Source organism: Rousettus aegyptiacus, unplaced genomic scaffold (genome assembly GCF_014176215.1).
Source record: "Rousettus aegyptiacus isolate mRouAeg1 unplaced genomic scaffold, mRouAeg1.p scaffold_m13_p_1, whole genome shotgun sequence".
Classification (NCBI taxonomy): Eukaryota; Metazoa; Chordata; class Mammalia; order Chiroptera; family Pteropodidae; genus Rousettus; species Rousettus aegyptiacus.
This window is the reverse complement of record NW_023416284.1, coordinates 144,837,622-144,861,828: the sequence shown is the minus strand read 5'-3', so window position 1 is coordinate 144,861,828 and position 24,207 is coordinate 144,837,622. Positions and strand designations below refer to the sequence as shown.

The window sequence follows — 24,207 nt, the reverse complement described above, 5'->3', positions numbered from 1 at the left end:
ACCTTTCTAAAGAGTATCCACAAAAATCTATAGCAAATATTATTTGGAGTTGGTAGAACCTCAAAGACACCTCCTTTAAAGGCAGGTAAAGGAAGCAGGCGCGGCACTCTCACGGCTTGGTGCCGGGCATTTTAAGTGACATGGCAAGGAAAGGTGGGGACGTGGGTGAAGAGTTGTAACAATTGGGAAAACATTATTCTTATTTGCAGATGATTTGCATAGACAATCCAAGAGACTCTATAAACTCTTATACCTAATATATTTCGAGAACTGTAGATACAAAATTAATATGCAAACATCAGTATTATTCATACACACCAGCAACAACCTATCAGAAAACAATTTTTAATAAGATTACATTCATAATCACGGCAAAAGCCACGAAGAAATAAATCTAATGAAAGATGTGCAAAATGTTTTTAGAGAAAAATTACAAAATGTTATCAAAAGATATGAAAGAAGACATTATAAATGTTTACAGATGGAAGACTGAGTATCATAAAGCTCTCCCTGCTCCCACTCCAATTACTCTACATACCCTCAAGTTTCCATCACGGACCTTAGCTGATTCTCCAACTCATCAGGAAGAGAAAAGAAGAATATGATTCATAAAAGAGAAAAAAAGTAATGGATTCGTTTTATCTTACAGCAAGAAATTAAATCTATGATGGCAAAAACAGTGTGGTACTGGTCTGAGGATGGACCAAATGAGAAACAGACCTGCAAGTGTGTGGAATCTGTGTTTGACTGAGGAGGCATTTAAAATCAGTGAAGAAAGGATGGTGTGTTCAATAAAAGGTGCTAGGACAACTGACCATCCACCTAGAAAAAAAAATTAAATTGGGTCCCTACATGCCACCATACACAAAAATAAACTCTTTATGATTTTATAGTGCTTCAAATCGGGAGTCATCAAGTACCCAGAACAAAGCTCAGGAAAGCACAGTGCTAATAAATCTGGAGTCACATTCTCAAACTGAGGTCAATTACCAATTAAGACTTCAGGAAACTTTCTATTTATTTAAATAACTACCTTACTATAGTTCAAGAAAGGCCTAGGTCTCCTGAAAAGGATCATTTTGTAAAAACACTGGCAAAGAGCAGTGAGGGAGGAAATAAAATATGTTTACTCTAAAGACTGTTCTGAAATTCAACAACATCTTACTTTGAGGCAACCTGGATTCAAGTGATGATCATTCCTGCAGTAAAGTACGTGTAAACATGATATAGTCAATGTGTGAGCCAAAGTTCAAACAACTGAAAGAAAATAATCTATTACAAATTGTCAACTCAGACTTTCTAAGCAATGGTCTGTCCCCCTTTTGAGTTAAAACTGTTAAGTATTGTTTCCAAGGGTAGCATATAGTTTGCCATATTTCGTATACAGTTCTTTACCTCCGATAAGCTTACAGAAATTTTTGTTTGTCTTTGTTTTGTAAAAACACTAGGATAAATCACAACTCACCAAAGAACTAAAGTGATGAGCTTAGAATCGCATTAGAAATACATACAAAATGAAGTCATTCATTTAAATCGTTTACTTTAAACTTGGGCAGCTCGACTTAATCTTTGCTGCTAGGTATAAGAAGCAGAAATAGGATTCCTTGCCAGCCACACACACAAATATTAAAGGCAACCTGTTATCTAAGCACTGACGTTTCTGTAAGGCTGCTTTGTTTTCCTCATCTACCTACCTGAAAATTCTGGCAATGTTGGTGCAGACATCCTTGTCATCCGTGTGCTGCCCCATTACCACGCAGAGCTGGGGAAGGGCATTGATGCTTAGCAACTTACTTCTTGCTAATGGCGAATCAACCAAATTTCTCAGTGTAGCAGTCATCTAGGGAAAAAACATGTTTGTATCATTTTTAAACTGAAAAATTAGCAACACTAACCAGCACAGCCAACTCATCCCATGAGTTTCCTTACATCAGTTGCTAAACCAAGGCCATGTTCTGCACCTCTCATCAGAGAACATAGGCCTAGCCACAAGCAGCATGAAAGGAAAACAAGGAAATGAATATAAAGAAAACTACTTCGGTTCAAAGGTCAAGAATGGAATATCCATGTTCATAAGCAATTAGTGTACCAAAACCCCAGGGTTACAGAAATCATCATCTGGGTTTGCCAGCAGTCACGTGATCTTCAATTGACCCTGAGACATGCCACAGCAGTTCCACATATTTAAAACTTCTTGTTGCATATTTTTTTAAGTAGCACCAAATAATGCTGTGGCCAAAGAATTATATTTAAGACCATTAGTTTCATTCTCTTCTAAGAGGCAAGTGTTGATTTCTTGCAAATTCGTCTTTGTAAAAACTGTTCAGGCAGGCTATCTACATCAGCCTTTGTCTAAAAGTGGAGGAGAAAACAAGTTAGTAAATCCATAAAATGAAGGTTGCTGTTATCTAATAATTTTAATATGCAGTGTGATCTTTCCTCACAGGGTAGTACAAGCAGGCTAAGAGAGAGTCAGCTCAGGAGTTGGATGGCCTGCTCAAATCCCAGCCCCATCACTCACTAGGTTGGGTTAACTAGTTAACCTCCCAGAGCACACTTTTTCTCATCAGTAGTGTAGGGATGATGATAATTGCCTTGGAGTTGTGAGGATTCATTGAAATAAGATGTGTGAATGCATTGCCAGTGCCAATTCCCTAACAACAGCTCAAAAATTCTGGGTCCCATTCCCACCTGTGCCGTGGGACTTCACATCCAACATACAGAAAAGAGATCATTGGCCTTACAGTCAAATGATAGAGATTCACATCCCAATTCCCTCCCTACTTATGTGACTGAAGCACTCACTCGTTCCTCAATTTCCCCATTTCCTCATCTGTGAAAAGGGAGTTATATCCCTGCTCACCTCTCGGGGTGGCTGTGAGTATAGATGGAAAATATGTTACAAAGCGTTTGTGCACTGTAAAGCATGATGTCCATAAAGCGTCATGATAGCCATAGTTAATAAACTTCAGAAAATTAAGATGACATGCATCTTTGATTAGTTTTCCTTTGTAACAACAGCAACAAAGATTTTGTTAGATCGTAACTGACTTCCTCAAAAGAAAACAAAATAAAAATAATGCTTCACATAAATGTGTACAACTCTTCTGTAGTCAATTCAATTACATGGCAATTCAGTAAATACTTCCCTGAAAGCTTCAGTAGCCAAAATATTGGAAGGAAAATGAACTAGAGAGCATTTCACTTAACCGTGGACCTACAATATCGTCTCCTAAGCTAAGGAATGGGTCTTTTGTGAAGGCAAATAAACATCCTAGGCATTCCAGGCCACCACCATGGAAAATTCTCATCACTTTTACCCTATCTCTACCTGTTCTCCTTCTTCAAAGACAGCCCAGGCACTCGAGCAAGTGCTGCTGGTTGACGTCAATCCAAGGAATGATGCAAGCTTTCCCTCTCGGACACCAGCGGGCACAGATGCCCGCATCGATCGTAACCTGAACCCTGGTGGTTGGTGACGGTGGGAGATGGTGGAATATCCATTCTAATCACGCACACAGGAATAAGTCCCTTTCCCTGGTCCCCAAGGCTTTACTGATTGCTACCTTGATCTGTAGTCACTTTGCTCCCCACAACTAACTTCTGGTAGGGCACACTGTCAGCAGAAGGGACCATAGTTTTCTTAGGAACTTTTCATTTCTTGTTTCAACCTTAGTTTTGTTCTCCCTGATAACCCATTTTCTCAGCTCATTAAAGGTTAAGACAGTTCAAGTTTCTTTTGCCCCCTGAACTGCAAATTTTACAAATGGAAGTACACATTTATATATGATATGTCATCTGATTTTAAATCCCTACGCATTTACTGCAATGTTACATTGTGGTACACATAGTTGAGTCAGATGTGATACCTCGACTATTTCCACATTTGTTGGTTGTGATGCCGAAAGAATAATATACGTGAAATATATACCACACCCCTGAATAATACATAGTAATACCTCAATGTATGACACCATCATCAACGCAGTTGCTCAAGTCCTAAGCCTCAGAGACATCCCAGAATCCTGCCTGCTTTTTGTCACCACCCTAAGCCCTGCTGCCTTTTGTCCACTGCTCTTAGGATAAGATTCGGTTTCTTGACCATGATCCATAAGGCTCTGTATAATTGGACTCTTATCAATCCCTCAAACTTCCTCTCATATCATATACAAACTGTTTAATATCAAGTTATTTAAAATTATGTCTTATTGCGTGTCTACTCCTCTCTACTAGCAGCTTCAGTGAGGGCATACGTCTTGTCTGTCTTTTCACCGTTGTGCTCCCAGACCCAAATCCAGTGCCCGACACACAGTAGGTCCTCAATAAACATTTGTGGATGGAAGGAATGGATAAATACCTACATAAGAAGGACTAAGTGTAAATAAAAAGGTTAGGATATCAAAAAGCTGCAATTAATCAATATCTCTAAGGCAGATGGATTTCAAGATGATTTGAAAGAGGAGGAATAAAAAAACATGAATGAAAGAATGTATTACACTATTATTTCTCGTTCATGACAGCAGCTCCTTCTAGTCTCCTAACTCCTCTCGCTGGTTCTCTTTTCACACCTGGTTAGTCACCAGCCTACCTCTTCTTCCCATTATCAGGTTGCTGGTTCAGTTTAAGCCCACTTCATCTCTTTCCCAAACTCTATATCCCACTGACTGGCTTCTTTCCAGTCTCTCCTCTGCCCAGCTCACCTTACCACAGCGGCTCACCTTACCACAGCGGCTCCCTGCGGCCAGAGGGAGCATCTCAAGACTCAATTGTCCTGGTTCAAAGACCTTCTCTGGCCTATCTGGAAAATGCAGACTCTGCACCACACACAATGTACTCGTCCTTTCATAATTCCAAGCCTTTGAATAGACTATTGCCTCTGCTCATATTGTCTCCCTCCATCACACTCCTGAGCCCCTTCTCCAACCTGGTCACCTCCTGCTCATTTTTCTGGACCACGCTCAGGCTCCCTTCTCCTCTGTGAAGATGTTTCAGTGGTTCATTACTTCATCTTTCAGGTTAACAAATCATCCGGTTCATGCCGGCGCCATCCCCCTCACAGAAGCATAACTTCTTGTCTCATGCCCCTTCTCGTCCATGGCGAGTTCCTCGAGGGCACAAACCATTTCCTGTTCCTCTTTCTACTCAGAGGACAATGGATCTACCCATGAAAAGCTGGCTGGATGAAACACAGGAGAAGGAGAAGGAGAAGGAGAAGGAGAAGGAGAAGGAGAAGGAGAAGGAGAAGGAGAAGGAAGGAGAAGGAGAAGGAGAAGGAGAAGGAGAAGGAGAAGGAGAAGGAGAAGGAGAAGGAGAGGAGAAAGAGGAGATGAGGAAAGGAAAGACGGAAAGGGGGAGGGAGAAGGAGATGAAGGGACAAGGGAGACGGAAAGGGAGGCTTTTTGCCTTTAAGAAGCCTCTGGTGAGGAAGTGCCTGGATCAGCAGAGGCGGGGTGGTAAACCAGAGTTTAAAGCCCTGAGGGAGGATGATCAGGAGGTTGCCAGGCAGATTCAGCAGTGAAGGCCCCCCATTTGGAGATGCTGGCTGTGAGCCAATCTCACTGTGAGGGCAGAGGTGGGGGTGGCACCGAATGCTGAGCAGAGACAAGTGGCTTTTTTTCTGGTAAAAATGTAAAAAAATTGGTGGGAGGAGAGTCTAGCTAAATGCTGTGGTTAACAGTAAAAGCGAATTCTAAGTCAGCCCACTTAACTCTCAACCTCGTTCCAACTTTTAACAGAGATATATTTGCGGAAATCATTAATGAGTCCTGAGCTCTGCAGCAGAGCCTTTGTTTTCCAGCCCCCAGGAAAGCCCACCCACTGGGCCTGCCCCCAGAGCAGGTCACCAAAGTCCAAGCTTTATGCTTGGAGAAATGCATCTGTTTCTTTCTTAACGTTCTACTCTAAATTACAGTGTTCCTAACTCTACTTAGTCATGTTCTTTGCTATTTTATTGTATATACTCTGTTAAGCTATCTCAAATACTTTATGACAAAAGAAGACGTAAAACTTATAAGCATGCATAGATGCCTGATTAGCTTCTAAAGGACTTACTGGAACAATTCCCAACCTCTTAACTGTTATCTTACCAAGAAATAGTAAACTGCAAATCATGAGTTTCAATTCTTTTTTTCTTCCCAAGGAGGAAACCCCTTGGGACAGACATGCCAACTCAGAAAGCAACCAGTGGGAAGAAGAAAAAGGAGAAGAAGGTGGAATTGATAATCCACAAAGAGGATTAGTAAAATTTTAAGTGTCCTTCTTTAGTAGCACTTGTTAGATGATGTCTGGGACAAAAGGGGACCTAAATTTTTGGCATATATCAAGGAAGAAACATTCTGGTGTGGTTCTGGTTACTGATCTACTGCTGAAAAATGACTGAGCTACCCTCTACAACTTTATGGTGTTCACTTTTTCTGAGGCACCTATTTCTCTCTGTGTCCCCTCTCCACCCCAGTTCCTTTGATCATGAGAGGTACTGCTCCCCCACTCCCTCAACTCCCGGCCATCAGAATGCCTGGTTAAAATGACTGGTGACTTTGGCCAAGCTGTCCTATCTCACATTGAATTAGTTGGGCCTCAAAGTTCTCACCGTGAAGTCAACATTGGGAGATCCATTTTAAAGGGAAAAATTATATTAAGAAGTGATGACATAATTTAGAAAGCCTCAAACAGCATTTTAGTAGAGCAAAATTAGAAGTAAAAAGATTCAGCATCTGTTTTTTCAAATCAATTATAAGTACTTAGTTATCAATATCAAATTATGTTTTCAACTATTAATTAATTAAAAAATCTTAGTAAACATAAGAAATCTTTGTCTTAAAATGGAGGCCCTCCTGATTTGGATCACTGGACTTATGAATGACAACACAGGACCAGAAGCTGTGGGCCCATCAGAAGCTGTGGCCCCATTCCCAGCTTTCTCTACTGCACTGGGGTGGGCACAAAATGGGGACAGCTCCTTAGTCCACCTGGGCCTCCACACACTGCTCAATTCCCCAGAGGATGAACTGCTATCTTCCTTGTGCACTATCCCCCCATCGGGGTCCTCAGTCCCCAAGGAACTCACCTGATCCTTCCCTAGAAGAAATTCAGCTACAAGAGCTGCCCCAGATCAGAGGAGCTTGTAGCTCATAGCCCACCACAGAACAAAGGCGCATTGCGAGGTAAACAGGCTTCGGGGCTAGCCTGGGAACCTCACCAACAACCATGACGTTGTTCCTTGGAGAAACATTTTCTCAATTTCAAAAACCACTTTTCAAAGAACCTTTGGAATATAATGCAATTGAGAACTGTACCATTAATAGTTTGAAAGTCATTCTTTTTCTTCCTTAAAATTAGCGTCAAGATGTTTTATTTATTTTTATACATTAAATGCTATCATGAAAAGGATATGAGCAACTATTTCAAGATTTATAGAGCTATCTCATGAGCTTGATCTCATTTGCTCCCTAAACCAACCCCATGAGGCAGACAGGAAAGGTAATTTGAGACCAACTTGTCATATGAGGAAACTGAAACCCAAAAAGTTCACCACTGACCAGATAGGTGGGTGTCCTGGGCTCTGACTCTTTGTCTGTTGTCTCTCGAACTCTATTTGGCTGTCTCTAAAAGTGTTTTATTTATCAATCATCTGGAATATCCATAACCAAAATCCTTCGAGCTTTATCTGAACTTCACTGCCAACTGCAAAATGGTTCACTTCCCACTGACGATGTGAAAGAATAAAGAAAGCCGCCAGAGACCGCAAACAGTGTCGAATGATTTAAGACCAAAGCCATACCATTTTCCAGCCTCGGCAAAACCATCGTCCTCTACGAATAAAAGCACATTCATATTTTGGATCTGTGCCCAAGTGAGACCACATAAATGCCAAAACCAGAGCCTATGTGGTAACCCAAGAAGTTTCACATTGTCTCACATGTGATTAGTACGGTTCTGGCTGAAACCAATGACAAGATGCCACTAAACACATGAAACCACTAGTACCGAGAATTCTTCAGCGTTTTGTTGGAGTTAAGATATACACATATGAAAGTGATATTAATTCATAATCCTTGATAATGCTTGGTGCTTGGCTATGGAGCCTGGTTGGCATATTCCCTCTGTGGGTATCCTACTCGAGCAGGAAACGTTTCTATCCTTCTCAAAGCCTCAACGCCCTACTTTGGGACTCCATTTAACATTTGCTTATGTTTATTACTGTTTATTTACTGCCTCTATGTTAGTTACCTTGGTAAAATGAGGAGGAAGCTCATTCTTCTAGTTGTGGGTATTATATGTATCAATATAGCTTAAATTCTGAATGCCATATAACTGTATAGAATGCCAATGCAGTAAAATAAAGAAAATTAGTCTGAAAAGGAAATGCATTAGGAACTACCAATAACAACACTGATTTTCATAATTGCATGTTAAAGTGAGTGACATTTCTTTATTACCACAACTAATGTCTACAGTGAAGAGAGGAGGCTGAACAGATAAAACAGCAACTGAAAAACCAAACTGCTCTCTTCAGAAACTGTAGGTGTAGGAATATTTATTTCCCACTCCTAAATTTCCTTCCTTATGAGGAGACATCCTTTAGCATAACACTCCTAGCTACTCTCCACCCCTCACTTTATGTTGGCGAGCACAGGGTGTTTTCTGTGCCTTCAGGGGCAGGTGCAGCCTGTGACTAGGTGACAAATCTAATTTGGGGGTTCAGAGTTAGGAAGCATGCCTGCCTCAGCTATAAGCTACATCCTCAACCATGGTGATAACCGTCTCCCCCTACCCATCTGCCTTAGTTTTTGTCTCTTATTTCCAGGATCAAAACATGAGGCACTACATTTTGGGGGGGCTCTGAGTCTCCCCAAATCTTCAGATATGCTGTCCCTGGAGAATCTGAGGTGAAAGTGAGTTGCCTATACATAGTCCCTCTCAAGGAAGAGAGAAGTAGCCTCTGACTGCCTCTCATGCCAATTGGGCGAGTGACTGGTTAGTTATACTACTGGGTGTTCCCTTATAGAGAGAAACCTCATAAGTAGAAAATAGCTGTCCCTTTCCCCCCCAAAAAATGCATCATTAAAAAATTAGCAAGCCTAGTAACCAATACCAAAGATTATGGCAAAAAAGTTTCATGTAATCTCAAAAACAATATGCTAATAAGCAAAATAAACCAGACATAATATTCTAGTTAACTTTATTGTACCCTATCAATTTCCTGGTTTGGATAATGCAGTATAATTATGTAAGATGTCATACTGGGAGAAGCTAGGTCATGGGTACACAGGACATCTCTGTACTATTTTTATAACATCTTGTATTGTATATTTATACTGTTTGAAAAAAAAAAGGAGGGGCAGACAAAAAAAAAGTATACCCTGTACATTCCATGTATATTAAATTGCAGAGTGGGCAGAGCTTATCTATGGTGGGAGAGGTTGGAAAATGGTTCCCTTTGAGTGCTGGAAAGTAGGAATTAACTGAGAAGGGGTGGGAGGAAATTTCTGAGGTGACAGAAATCTTCTGCATCTTGACAAGTGGATTACGTGGCTATATGCTTTTCTCAAAACTCATCAAACATATAAGATCTGAGCATTTCACTGTATTGTAATAAATTATATACCTTAATTAAAGCAATTGGAAAATAAAAGACCTCGTCTGCTGCTTCCTATTCGAGCAAATCCTTCAAAAGAGATGTTTTAAAAATATTTTTTTTCTGTTTAATCATCAAATCTCCAATAAAATTATCTGTAGGAATTTAAGAAATATAGGGATTGGAATATTTGCTCCCATTTTATAAGTACGCAGTTTATTTCCTCCAGAGCAAATGTCCATCAGAAAGACAGCAGTTACAGCCTTAGTTCTGATTTCATGGTCTGAACAGGCAGACTTCCCACAGGTAAGGGTAAGCCAGAGAAAGAGAGTGTGCATGCTCATAATAATTAATTACCTAAAAACAAATTTATTAATCTTTACATTTTAAAACTATTAAAGATAACTAAGGCAAGATTTAAAGAACCCCAAACGCCTTGGTACAATCTTTAATTACTAATGTAATTTAAATGACTGCTTAATAAAGTCCCCAAACATCAGTCAAAGGTCTCTCTTAAATCCCCTAAATCCTTGAAGTAGAGAATAACTGGCTTTGAGAACTTCGGGTCCATTATGTACCCAGAATCCTGCATTGCTGATGTAATACCCGCCTTCCAGTTTTAGATTCTCTTCAGCACTCTTCTCCATATAGTTTGTTAAGGCCAAGAAACAAAAAACAAACAAACAAAAGATTCAAGATTTGAAATCCACCTCTAGCTTTGTCATCTTAATTTCTTGTGATTTAATTTTTTTTTCTTCATCAGAAGTAATAGCTCTTTGAAATTTCAAGTTTGGGTAATTCTGATCTTATTTTACTTAATAAATTTCTGCTGAGTGCCTACTCTGTGCCATGTCCTATTCTAGATGCTTTCATTTAATTTTCCCAACTAACCTTTAAGCCAGGCATAGCCAGTCCTTCAGAGATGAGGAAAGCGAGGCTCAGAGAGTAAAAAGCACAGTCAGGGCTTGAGCCGAAACACCAGCTCCAGAGCCCGTGCCCTGTTCGCCAGTCCACGTGGTGGCACCGAGCTCAGTCCTAACACTAGGGGCACACACCAAATGGACCATCAGGGCTCTCAGGGTGATGTATCACGTGGTAGGGAAGGAGTGGAACACAGAATATGGGAGTGCACTCAGCCCCGCCAAAAGGGAGAGTTTTACTCTAGGACTTAGAAATTTAGAAAAGTGAAAATAAAAAAATAAAAAACTATACCAAAACATCCTTTACTTTAAAAATACAGAGAGAAAGAAAATACATAAGATTTAAAGAGAACGAGAGCCCTTGCATACTTGACTGCTCCATACAAAGTAGAATTCCTCTTTACCTGTGTGCTCTCCATGGGATTTACCAAAGCTGACCACTCCTTGCTTTTAAAATCTCTACTCTCTTGTATATTGTCCATTCTTAATTTTTTGGTCACTTATTTTTTCTCTTCCCATTCCACAAATTTGGCCATTTTACAGAAGCTGTCCTCAGCCCTCTTCTGTTCTTTTTCTATCCTCTCTGCCTGAGTAATCTCATTGCCTTTCTGGACTTCAACTATCACCTGCATGTTAATGACCCCAAATCTGTTTTATTTGGGGGGGGGAACTTTACTTTCTCTGCTAAGCATTAGTTCAGATCTCAGTTGCCCACTAGACACTACCACTTGGCTATTCTGTTGGCACTTTAAAGTCTTACATTAAGACTAATTTCATAATTTCCTCCTCTCACCAAATCAGTTCCTTGTATAACTCCAATTTCTAATAATCATATCATCACTTTCTAAAACACCCCAGCTCAAAATGTCTGAGTCATCTCTCTTTGTTTAATTCATTTTTCTTGCCCCACAAACTCAAGCCAAAGGGAGGGAATGGAACAGGGATTGACAGGGGGTGGGAGGACCAAACTGACTAAGAAATTTCCACATAGATAAAGGAAGAATATGACACTGGAGATGTACTGAGCAAGGAGGGAGGAAGATTAGGATTTGAAGGATCCTCTAAGGAGAAGCCCGCAGGCTTGGAGGCCAGAGAAATGAAACAGGTAAAACAGGAGGGAAAGCAAACTATGTTATCTGGGGTGCTATAGAAGAATTTTAACTTCAAAAATGTAGCTGAGCAGGGAAAGAATGTATTTTTTTAAGGATTGAACTCAAAATCAAATGAGTCAGTCTGGAAAGAAAAGAACGTTGGAAATACAAAGGAATGTTCAAGTCAATCTGGGTTTCAATAGCTATATTATATACCTATAAATTACCCAACTGTAAATGGGAACACCGTGAGATTTTCTTCAGTTACAGCGAAGCAGCTTTGGACGTAATGTTCTCAAGACACAACAGAAAAAAACAAGATGCCAGGAGAATTTGGGCTTGGTGTGACTATGACGAATACAGAAGACTCTTCTCTGCTCCCCAGAAAGGGGGCAGGGTGGAGAACATACACATTTTCTGATGGCGGGGACTCCAGCAAACTTCCTCATCTCCTGTGTTATGCCTTCTAATCGTTGGCCTTTACAAGGCAGGGATGAACCTGAACACCTCGTGATGATCCATTCTAGATCAACGAAGGCAAATCTCTATTTCTTTCTGTGTCACCTCTTTGGGTCATGCAATTTATTACTGGCACTTAGGGGGCCTTGTCTTTTACCTGGCTGGTATTTCTCTTTTTCCAAGTTTCAGGGAACTCTCCCAAGATTCCGATATTCTAGAATTTAGTAAACATGCACAGTTTACCCTTCTTTACCCTTACAATTTTGCTGACACACTCATGCCTCCAGTTTTCCCAGACTGGGAGCATTAATACTTCCACTTGAGGCACAGGTGGCAGCCCCTCAGTTTCCCTTAGCATCAGCAATCCATCTCTCAACCTTCTCAGAATGCTATCAGGTACCCGGCAGGTAGAACTGAATGCAGCATCGAACATGTAGAAGGCCCATGGTTTTGTAGAAGAATAAGACACTGACCACCATTATCTGGACACGAGAATCACCAAAAAGGAGGCGCCCGCCGGCAGCTCTCTCATCCGTCACTCTCTTACTCAGCGCTCAGAACACACCGGGCACAGAGCAGCCACTCCACGAACACCTGTGTCACCAATGTCATCAACACACACACACGTGTTCACACACGTGTTGATCACCATGTGGCTGACACCAGGGGGACACTGGTGACACAGGTGTTCACAGGAAACAACATATACCAAAAAAAAAAAAACCCTTCAAAATCTCGGTGCTTCAGTATTTTTTCCTGAAGGCAACATTAGCCCACGTGCTGTGGAGCTTTCCTTTTACACCTGTTCCTTCATCTTTTTCCTTTAGCTCCATTATATCTAAAATCTAATAACTGCAACAATGGCTCTTCTGTTAATTGGGGATACTGTGTATGAGATCTTAACTCTCCAATTGCTCCATACCACAGATATGTCCTCCTCTCGCTACTTTTCAACTTTTTGGTCTTTATCCATTTAATAACTCATACACATTCATCTTTCTGCCACCCCGATATCATCTCTTCCTTCCCACACATTGACCTGCAATTGCTCCCTGGTGCTCCAAGTCCACATTCTGCAGCCTGGTACTTGAGACCCATGACTACCAGCTTTGAATCTCACCTGTATGCTTTCCCCACAGAAACACTCTGTGCTAAGACAGATCCACCTCTTCAGAATCCCCCCTTGCCCCGCCTCAGCACCTCGTCCCTTTCCCTTTCTGCCAGTTTTGCAAATCCTACACAACCTTCAGGGTCCAGCTTCAGATGTGTTCCATTCATTCAACAGCCTCTGACAGGGCTGTGTTAGGAAAATGGGATGACTCTGGCACTGTGCCAGATGCTAGAATGTACAGTTTGGTAATGGGAGGTCCCCAGAAAGTGTGCTAAAGCTACTGAGCTTCTCTGGGTTGAAAGTCATAAGGGACAAGAAGTCCTGGCTGTCCAATGTTACCCGCCTTTATCTTTTATACTTTTTTTTTTTTTGCATTTTAACGAGGAATATAATTATATAACCAAAATAACTATTAAATGAAGGAAAATCTTGAGTACTTCAATAACACTGGCAGCATGAAAATAATGTTTCTTAAGTTTTCCTAGTCAAAAGATGACACATCCAGTAGAATTTTTAATCATTTGTGACTAAAAGAGGTTTTCACAATTTTTTTCAAAATGCAGACAGACCATAAAGTCCAAAATTAATAATCATCATAAACACTTTAAGCATCTTTAGACCAGGGTCTAAATCTAATTTTTAACACACTTTCCCATAGGCTTTGAGTGCTCTGAGTGCTTAATCAATCCTCATTAATTGACAAGTGCATTTCAAATCTCATGAATTATTACATCAAAGATGCTATTATCTGATATTACAAATGCTATTAAAGAGTAAAATCTCATCTAAAAAAGAATATGAGAGCTGAAGCAGCACCAATGAAAATAATTTAATGATGAAATTTAATCTGCCGCAAAAGAAGTAATAAAACTTTTAACACATAACAAATTTTCTCTTCTTCCCCTGGTCATATTAAACGGATCCAGTCTTGTTACCTTTGTTTCTGCAGTCTTAGGCCTGCATGTCATCTACACACCCCCTCAACAACTCGATATCATTAACTTTCTCTTTTTTATTATAGATACAAGATTCATGGTATTAACTACCCATCATCATGAACACTCTCCAGAGGAGGCTTATTTTCAAAACTCTAAAAGTTAAAGCTCTTCCTGTTAAAATTCTGATTATAACATGCAGTCATTTCGCAGAAAGGTGCTGCTTTTTTATTCTTCTTCCAGACCCGTATTCTCCACAGGGTCACAGAAATGGAGGTCTGCAGGCTGTGTGGACAGCTGCTCCATGAAAAGTCATAGAATAGCCTTTCCAGTGGTAATGGGCACACACAGGGAGGAGGTGGTCAGGGATTGCTGCCCTCGATCCCTGAGGTGGGGCAACAGCCCACCTGTTACCTGTTACATTCACCTGGCTGTTAACTGGTACTAGGTACCGTGAGAACTAATTTTATATATCTAACCTTTTCAAGTAAAATACTTACTTGGACTAACAAGTGGCCTGAGTTAGGCAGACATGTACTGCATTCCTTGGTGTTCTCATTTATTTGCTTTATCAAATTCATCAATATTTCCACAGCACCTTTGCTGATCATTTCGTTAAGAAATCTTGGATTTCCAGAAATGAATTTGATAGTCCCCATACAGTATAAAAAAGCTTCGGTGTTACTTTGCAGGTCTTCATTTCTCAGGACCTCCAATAATGATTCTGTCAAAAAGATGGATTATTACAAATGTATGAGTATAACAGCTGCGGAGAGATATATTATAAAGTGCTTGTATGTGAAGATCAAATACAATTTGTAGAATGTTAGAATCTACAGTCAAATGCTTGTTAAGGGTTACTCACATGGCATAAAGAGGAAGGCTTACTTTGAGCTAAGACAAATAATAGTAATGACAGCAAAAGGATGGGGCTATAATATATAAATAAGGAAGTGTTCTTTAAATGTCATTCCCTGACTCTTACTAACATTTACTTTTATTTTTGGTTACGAACATTTTGAGTTATCACAGAATAACAAATAAGTAAAGAAATTTAAGAGTTACATTTTAACATGTGTTTAAGAATATAACAGCTGCCGAATGAATGGGAAATTAATCAAGATAGAAAATCTCAATCACCATAGAAAGGGATACTTCGAATATAACACCCACCCTTTTCCAAGACAATTTAAGAACATCCATTCATACAACACACAACTACTAGGTTTTAAGAGTAAACCAAGCAACTCTGATAAGGTTAATTATGCCTATCTCACATCTCATTTTATTAATATCAGAGTGAACATCTGTCAGAATCTTTCTTTGTTTTCAGTCTATATTTCTCAGTGAGCTGTTCAGTGTTTGACATTTCCTTCAGTACTGGGTTTGTCCCTGTCTGCTAAGGTTAAAAAAAAAGATAAAGATCATTTATTTTATGTTGTAAAAAGAAGACTCAAAGTATTTTCCATGCTGCCTTCCCTTAGATCAGCAATATTAATTCATAAAAAACTTCTATTTAGGTAACTATTTAAGCATCTTATTATTTAAAAGTATATCAAGAATTAGATATTATTTTCTTGGTAGCTAGAATATAATACAATTTCTCTACCTACACATTTGAAATTCATTTGAGATACTTTGTTGTCAAATTTCTATAACAGCTATAGATGCCTTCCAAGTTTTAGTCATGCCTTCTATATCAAAAGACATAAAAACTTTCAATATGTAAAATACTATTAAATCTGTTTCCGCCCCCCCCCCCCCAATAGTAACCCCAAGACCAGGAAATGACTTTTTAAATAGAGAACACTTTGTAAAGTCATGTAATGTTACTACAGGCATTAAAAGAAAAAAAGAAAAAAAACAACAACAGACTGTCCTCTTAGGCTACAAAGGATACCTTAAATAGAATGTGGTAAATGCAGTGAAGGACTGAGCAAAAATAAACATCATACGACTTCTGTATATTACTAGAAAATAAAATATTCCAGCTATCATGAATTGTAACTTTGCTTTGCAAACTTTTCATTTGCCCTTATGCAACATTTGCTCAGTGGTAGCTCTGATTGATACTTACCCAAAATGCCATCATTTTTAATCAGATAATCATTCTTCTCATTCCTACTAATTTTAAATACAAGTTTGCAGACATTAAGAAGATTCTTTCTACTCACTTTAAGCTGCAGAGAAAGAAAACACATTTCTATTGCAGAGGGAAATAAAAACATGCCATGTATATTTTTTCACACAAACAAAATTTTAAAGTGCAACAAGAGTATTTTTAAAATATGAAGAAAATTTCTTAAAAAATCAACTTTCAAAAATTTTGGCCACATCTTTGCCAACTATGGTATCTGATTAACTCATTTATAGTAAATACAATATAAATGATATTTAGAGTAAGTACATTTTAATAGTAAGCATTCATTTCTTCCTACAGCCTCATGTTTATGTGAACTTACTACTTTTTAAAGAGTATATGAGGAAAAGGGGAGATGATGCTGTTTAATTAAATGGAGTATCTGCTTTAAAACACAAAAATAAGAAATATAGATACCAAAGTTTCAAATTAAACTAACTTAAAAACAATGCACAGTGCAGGTTAAAAAAAAAAAAGGAGGGGGGGAAGTATTCTCTTTATCATTTGTATAAAAGAAAAAAAAAGTCAGATTCTCTGATTAAATTATATATTTGTTTTTAAGGTTATTTCTGGAATGCTTTGGGATAATCGCAAGTAATGTTCAAAGTTTAAAATTATCTTCTAAATCATGCAAAAATATTCAAGTGAATTAAACAGGGACAATAAGGAAATATATATTTTTAAAAAACAGTACAGGAGAACTAACTGAATCGAATGGTCTAAATTCATAAATTTATCTCCAGTAGTAAAAATTAAAAAGAAAAATCCTAAATGTCGAAAAATTAGGGACGAATTTAATAAATTGTGGAACATCAATACTATTCATGTTGAGCAGTAATGACAAGTATTTAAATGAATAACTGCTGGGGGGAGGGGGAGGAGGGAGGTAAATAAAGGAAAAGAGGTCAAAAAAATAAATAAATGAATAACTGCCTTATGTTTAAAAAGAAAGACATTTATAAGCTATTAGAAGATGTAAATATTACATGCCCTCATTGCATGTGAAATATGTTTGAAGGAATACAGTCATCTGAATAAATAAATATAACTGTGTGAAAAGGATGGCATACGGGTCATTATATCATCATTAAAAAGTATCTTTAAAATGATCTTCAATAATGTTTATTGAGTTTTCAGTCGGTTTAAGAAAAAGATGTTGAAATTTGTCAGGCACATTTTTTAAAGACTTGTTCTGTGTTTGATCCACAAATATTACTGAGCTCCACTGTGTACGAGGCACTGTGCTGTTCACTGTAGGAGACACTGTGATGAAACCAATTAGGTCTTGCTCTGGGCCCTCTACCTGTTATCTCAGAGTGAGCCTGAATATTAGGTGTTGTCATTTCCATTTTTCAACTGAGGAGATTGCTCCTCAGACAGGTCATGTCAACTCATCTCAGAATCACCTGGGCAGGCATGTATTAGAAATGCAGACTCCCAGGCCTCACCCAGCCCAACTGAATCAAAATTTGCATTTCGACAAGTTCCCCAGGGGATCCATGTGGGTCCAGTCTAAGAAGCCCTGTTAAGGAAGCCTCAGAAACTGTCACATATGGCAGAATGAAGAGTCCTTCTGTCTTCAGGAGGAAAAATGGAAATGAGAACTTATAAACATTTTTAATAATTAGGTGTTTAAAAAAACATTGCTTTAACACCCAGAAAATAAACTAAAAAAAAAAAAATTGATTTACCAATGGAAAATATATTGTTCTTAATATAATTTAGGATTATATTTTAATCGGTCGATAATCTTCCACTAGACTTCGAGGTCAAAATCATGATTTATTATTTCTTTCTATATGGTGGTGGTATGTAGTACGTGTTATGTACTTAATAAGCTTGCTGAATAAATGAATGAATACAACTAACCTCACACCCCCACCCAAATGATATTTTTAATGAAAAGTGTTAAAGGAAAAAAAAAAACTGCTGTCAGAGTTTTTATTAAAAACAACAACAACGACGACGACAAATAACCCACAATTTTCAGGTCTGCTATAAGGTCAGTTTACATTCAGAGCAAGTTTCTTTGCCTTCTCTTTTGGTAACTGTGAAATTATGACTTTGAGATGTGAAAAGATAATAAAAAATTAAATTATATATATAAAAATATAGACTACCTTATACAAAACAGCATTTCCCCCCAACACTGTCCATTTCCGTTACTCTGCTTTATTTTCTTCCCGCAGTACTTATCAGCTCCTTTGGCACTTTATGTGTTTACTGTCTGTCTCTTCTGCTACAGTGCCAGCCCAGAGGGCAGAGGCTATGAGGCTATGATATCTACTTGTATTTCCAGTGTCGAGAGTCCCTGGCACAAAGTCGGTTCCTTTAGTGGAGTATTTTTCTTACATTAAAAATAGTTTTTTCCATTTAAAGCAAATTTGAAAAATTAAAGAGAAGTTTATAAATCACTCATAATACTACCATTATATATAATCACTGTTGACATACTGATATTTCTTTCCTTTTTTTTTCTCCTGTATAGGGTACTAGATTTTTTTTCTCCTCCTGAATATAGTTATATTTATACTGTACATATGTCTGTACTCTAAAGAAATCAACATATATTGATACATTTTTGTAAGATTTAGTTAAATGGCAAACCCCATTTAACTAAGAATGCAAGAAATCAGAACATTTATGCTCATAGATTTTTTTAACTATAATTTAAAATGTCTGAATTATAATATTAAACTGGTAGATAAAATATTGACAGAAGTTATTAGAAACTTCTTAGTCCTATATATGTTTAGTTTTTTGCGGATTTTTTTTTTTTGTTCAACAGCTTTTTATGTGGCCTTTTTCATATTAACATAGAACCCTATCACCAAAGCCTAAGTAAAACAACATCTTGCCTGGAACATTATCAGACATTCAGGAGGCAGACAGGAAGTTGGGCTTGAAGGTCCGAAAGGTCCTTCCTGACCTCGTGGTCCTGCAGTTCATCAGGAGAGACAGCCTACCCATCTCTCGCTCTGGAGCGTAGCCCAGCCAAGTCTTGCCCCTGATTCAGCGGGGCAGTCCATGTTACTGAGAGGGCTCTATCTAAACATACGTTCCATTTAGAAGGTGATCAACTATCAGCAACGAGAGGGATTCAAACACTAGTAAAATCACTATTTCAAAAAAGAGTTGCTTTCTGAGTCATATATCATATCACAATTTTTAAAAAGAGGGTGAATAGTTAAGGATGACAGCTAAATAAGAACGTAGCTGCTCCAATAAGCTGTATGGGATATGTAGTCAGAACATCCTGTATTATGAAAGACATCAAAATAAGAAACAGTGGACACTCTTATTAAACTGTTAGTATGACTAGGCTTACCTCCACTGTGTACTTTAAGATTTTAAATCGTATGAATTATGGGGTGTTAACATAATAGCTTCTGCTTTTATGAAACTGGGTAAACAAAGCTTTTATTCATTTGTTTTAGCGGCTCTCTTAGAACATTCTAAATAATTGTGTGTTATCTTTTGGTTCCAACCGTTTATGGCTGTGACAACAAAGTACTCCCTTCAAACAATGATATCATTTTGCTCAAGACAGAGTTTCTATGTTTTTATTTGGTGTCTGGCCTTTTCTTCTAACACCTCACAGGAGACTTCTATGACTACCTTCCCACGACCACATGCAGCTGTTTCTCTGTTTCATGTTGGTTCTTAACGCACCTGGCTATTGTGTCCAAGTTAACTTAAGTTATTTATTAAATCATGTGACAACATCAAGCCCCCACCAGAAACCACAGGGCAGAAACCACAGCCTGCACTCTGCTACTGATCTCCAGTCAAGTCAGTTGAGCAACTATTTTAAATATATTTGTCTATTGTCACATTTTTAAAACCTGGCCACAGTCCATACGTAGAGTTCATTTGAACGTTTTCTCCATCCTCAGCCTTAGTTCCTTAGATAGTACTTTCTAGTTACATTCTAGGACGTTAGCTTATTACCTTAATTTTTTTCAAGATTCTAAATGAACACACTACATTTCTAATCTTCTTTGTAGTATTTACAAATAAAGCATTAAACAAAAAAAAATGTATGTGTTACAGTCTAACTAGACCAGAGGAAAGAAAAACTTACTGCTAGAATAATTTTTGCAAGTTTAAGGCTGAGCGAGTCTGAGCCAACATCAACTAGTTTATATAGGGTCTTCAGAAGAATACTTCTTCTCTTAAATTTACTTCCAAGCATGTTTCCTTCCTCTAAAGCGTGATGAAGTTGTGTGCAAGCAGCACAAACCGTTTCAGTGTTCTCTCCTGTCAGGGCAAAGAGAGTAAAGCAGCACTTACTAATTAAGGTCGTTTTCAAGTGTGTCATACACAGGCAGTATAAGTGAAAACCCCGTAACTGTTTTCCCAGACATCTTCCAGTTCCTGGACTATGCTTTTCCTCTTCTCTTATCATTTCCCTCTACCTGATTTTCTTTTTCATTCATTGATCCATCTCCTACCATGGCAACTTATTTACTAATCAGTCAGTTAGCTTATCTAGAGCACAGTCTTCCAAAGAAAGGAATTGTACCTATTTCAGTTGGTCTTCTTCATTCTAAACACCATCCACCTCAGCCAGTGTGCTCTGTTCAGCATCATGGAAGCACACCACATGCATTTCCATCTTCAACCCTTTGCGGCATAGTTCTACTGACCTAGAACATTCTCCTTACTTTTATTCCTACTCATTTTGGTCCTTCAAGGCTCTGTTGATGTTCTGGCTGGTCCAGAAAAGGTGTACTATTCCACATACGACAAATGTTATTTTGTTCTATTATATGTGTATGTATGTATATATGTATAGTGTTATATGTCTGGTACCCTCAAATAGATATGTCATGCTAAATGAGTGTATGAACATGTCTCATATGTTTGTATAAATAGTACAGGTGCCAGGAGAATACTATACTGACAACCTGTAACATAGTTTAATACATATTCATTTTCTAATATGTCTGTTGATGAAAACAGGATCAATATTTTTTCTGTGAGAATAATGCTCATTATCTGAGAAAAGAGGGCTCAAATAGAACAAAATCTCAAAATGTCACCAGATTTTCACTATCATTTGTAGGTAGTTATTAGAAAAGAAGAGAATAAAAAAGAAGGCTTTAGTTAGGAAATAGGCAGACCTAGAACACTTCATAATAAGAATTCTGAGGAAAGCAATCTTTGAACGTGGCAGCCCTTCTAATAGGCATGCAAGGAAGAAAAGCAGCAGACAACATGGAATGTGAGGAGAAATATAAGAATCCAATGTCTAAGGTATTCATTTGAAAAATATTATCTCTGAAAGATTCCCTCACAAAATTTAAAAGTAGGAAGGCAATCTTAAATAAATACCATAATGTGTTCTTAAAAGCCCACATAGAGGAAGTGTGCGCCTGCAGAAGGAAATGACTCAGGCCATTTTTAGCTCTTTTCAACAATAACATCTAAGAAAAAATTTAAACCTCAATAGCTAAGTAACCTTCAATGCCTTTCAGATATGTACTTAAATAAATGAATCGATGGGAAATGACTTAGACTAACTTTAAATAAAGGGAAAACCTGAGCCCTATTGTAAGAAACACTTTTGTTTTGTTGTTTTATTCTTCTGTGACTGGCAGTTTCTTCACAAACCTTGAGTCCAGGCCATGCACCACTCTCTGGCAGTGGGGAGACTTCAAGGCATTTTTCTAATACTTCCCTCCACAAACTCTTCAGCCCCAAGAAGGTTCTACTCAAGAATAGCTGTTTTAGCTTGAAAGAAATTTAAAAGAAAGGCTCAAGGGCCAAATTTTAAACTATTGATCAAATTAATCTATACCAGTGTTTTGTTATAAATGCCATATATTCTTAAAAGACAACTTGAATCTAAGAGCTATCGACATTCTCAAGGGGCTGAAGCAAGCGAGTGGAAGTTTGATGAATGTTATAAACCAACACAGTCTCAAAGTAACTTCTCCCCATAAGATATTTATTTAATTATAAAAGGGGAAATAGTAATTTTACAGTGGCAAAAACCATAAACTGATCACCTTCTCCAAGTGATCGAAGTTCACATCACCGGTAATGGATCAAATCAGCCTCCTGATACGATGCGATGAGGACAGAGTACCTACCGCTCATCCCACAGACCTGCCCCAAATGCCTAATCTGAATCTAATTGTGAGGAAATACCAGACGAACCTAATTTGTGGGGCAGTCTCTAAACACTGGCCTGTACTCTTCAAATATGTCAAGACCATGAAAGAGACGTGACAAATAATCAGAACTTGTGACCTAGAATTTTCTTTTTCTATAAACTAGATTATTAGGACAACTGTCAAAATCTGAATAAGGTTTGTATAGTATTGTATGGTAGCTTCCAGATATGTAACAGAATGCCCTGGTTTCTAAAAATGCACATTAGCAGACTTAGGGATGTGGGTCATCATATAAGCCACTTGTTCTCGAATGGTTTAAAAATGGAGACAACAATGTGTATACATGTGCTAGGGAGGGGCGCTGTGGAGAAAAAGAGAGCAAGAGGGAGAGGGCTGAGGAAGAGCCAATGATAAAGCAAATATGGTAAAATGTTAATATTTGGGGAATTGCGGGGAAGAGCATATGGGACTTCTTTGTACTTTTCTTGCCACTTTTCTGTAAGTCTGAAATTATATCAAAATAAAAAGTAAAGGAGAAAAAAAAGAAGAAAGAAGGAAGAATCTCAAAGGGTCAAGTAACCCAGCCCCGCCACCATTCGCTGTTTGCAAAGCTGTCTATGAAAGACATGCCATACTTCAGCATTCGATAATCCTTCTAAGAAGGGAGATTTATCCACATTTTGAATCCCAAACTCCTGTTACTCCTGCCCGTGACGTGGTGGCAGAACCCTCAGAACCCTCTTACAACCCTCAGGCTGAAGACTTCCTTCAAGATAGACCTCCCCTAACGGCCCGATGTGTTCTTCCTCGTACATTTTCTCTTTTAACTCTGACCCAGACTGATTGTGCTCCTCGCTAGTTTTTGCACACGTCTCTCAAAATAAAGGGCCCAAAGTTCAACTGACTCACTAGCAAGAGGGTGAATAACTCTAGAGGGGACAAAGCGAACACGCTCTTATTCTCAGGAATTTGTGCTGCAGTGGACTTGGTGATGATCTCGTCTCCTGCACTGCTCATGTGGCAGGTGAGAATGCTATTGCTCATGGCCATATGCTTAGTTAGAAGCAGTGCCAGGACAGACACCCTGTCCAGGTCTCCCGCATCAATCATGAACACTGCTAAACACAACAAGGAGCCGGGGAGCAGGGAGGTCATTTGAACCTTCTAGGAAGGTCTTCTGCATGACCTCCCTGTTTGTCTGCTGCGGAGGGCTCATTTATCCTGCTCCTCCTACAGCCTCTCCGTGTGACTACCATGCTGCTTTGCTCATCAACGAACACTTATTCTACAATTCCTAGTGAGGGCCTGCTGTGCACTGTGTGCCAGGTGCGGAGCTCCGCTCTGGGACCATGACTACAGCTCCAGAGGAACACACTTCGACTTCAGCGATGGGCTCCCTGAGGAAGAGTGGAACAGAGGGAGAAAGGGAGGGGTCAGGGGAGAGGGCATTCTCCTGACAAGCTTTCCACAGGTCACCTTTGCAGAGACCTGTTGGTCATGGGCCTTCATTGCTGGGGCATTAGCAAGGACTGGGCACATCCCAGGACACTTCCTGCTCTGAGTGGCACCTCTGACAGGTGCGCTCATCCTAAGGAGAGTAGGACATACAGATTTGGATCTAAAAAACCAGAAGCACACCTGCCAAGGATGCCAGTCTATGAGACTTAGTCAAAGTTTCAAAAGCCTGAAATCTGTTTTAATCTCTCACTTTCTTGCATGAACTGCCACCCTAGAAAGTTCAAATCAGCCTTTTATTGGGCAGAGGAGGTGATAATTAATTTATATTCCAAGGGGAATTTTAGAAGTAAGCTCTCTTGCTGCATTTAAAGTATAATTTTACTCACTAAATATT

The 24,207-nt window shown here is 38.8% G+C and overlaps 1 protein-coding gene across 6 annotated transcripts in view; it reads right to left on the bottom strand.

The window, feature by feature from the left end:
* Positions 1 to 24,207, bottom strand: part of ARMC2 (armadillo repeat containing 2) — a 95,361-nt gene that overhangs the window by 29,238 nt on the left and 41,916 nt on the right. For all 6 annotated transcript variants that reach the window (XM_016160211.2, XM_016160212.2, XM_036220676.1 and 3 more), the window contains 4 exons: positions 20,318 to 20,493; positions 16,171 to 16,273; positions 14,594 to 14,817; positions 1,695 to 1,840 (listed from right to left, as the gene is read on the bottom strand). In XM_016160211.2, the coding sequence (XP_016015697.2) occupies positions 1,695 to 1,840; positions 14,594 to 14,817; positions 16,171 to 16,273; positions 20,318 to 20,493 (649 nt within the window). The remainder of the gene's footprint in view (positions 1 to 1,694; positions 1,841 to 14,593; positions 14,818 to 16,170; positions 16,274 to 20,317; positions 20,494 to 24,207) is intronic.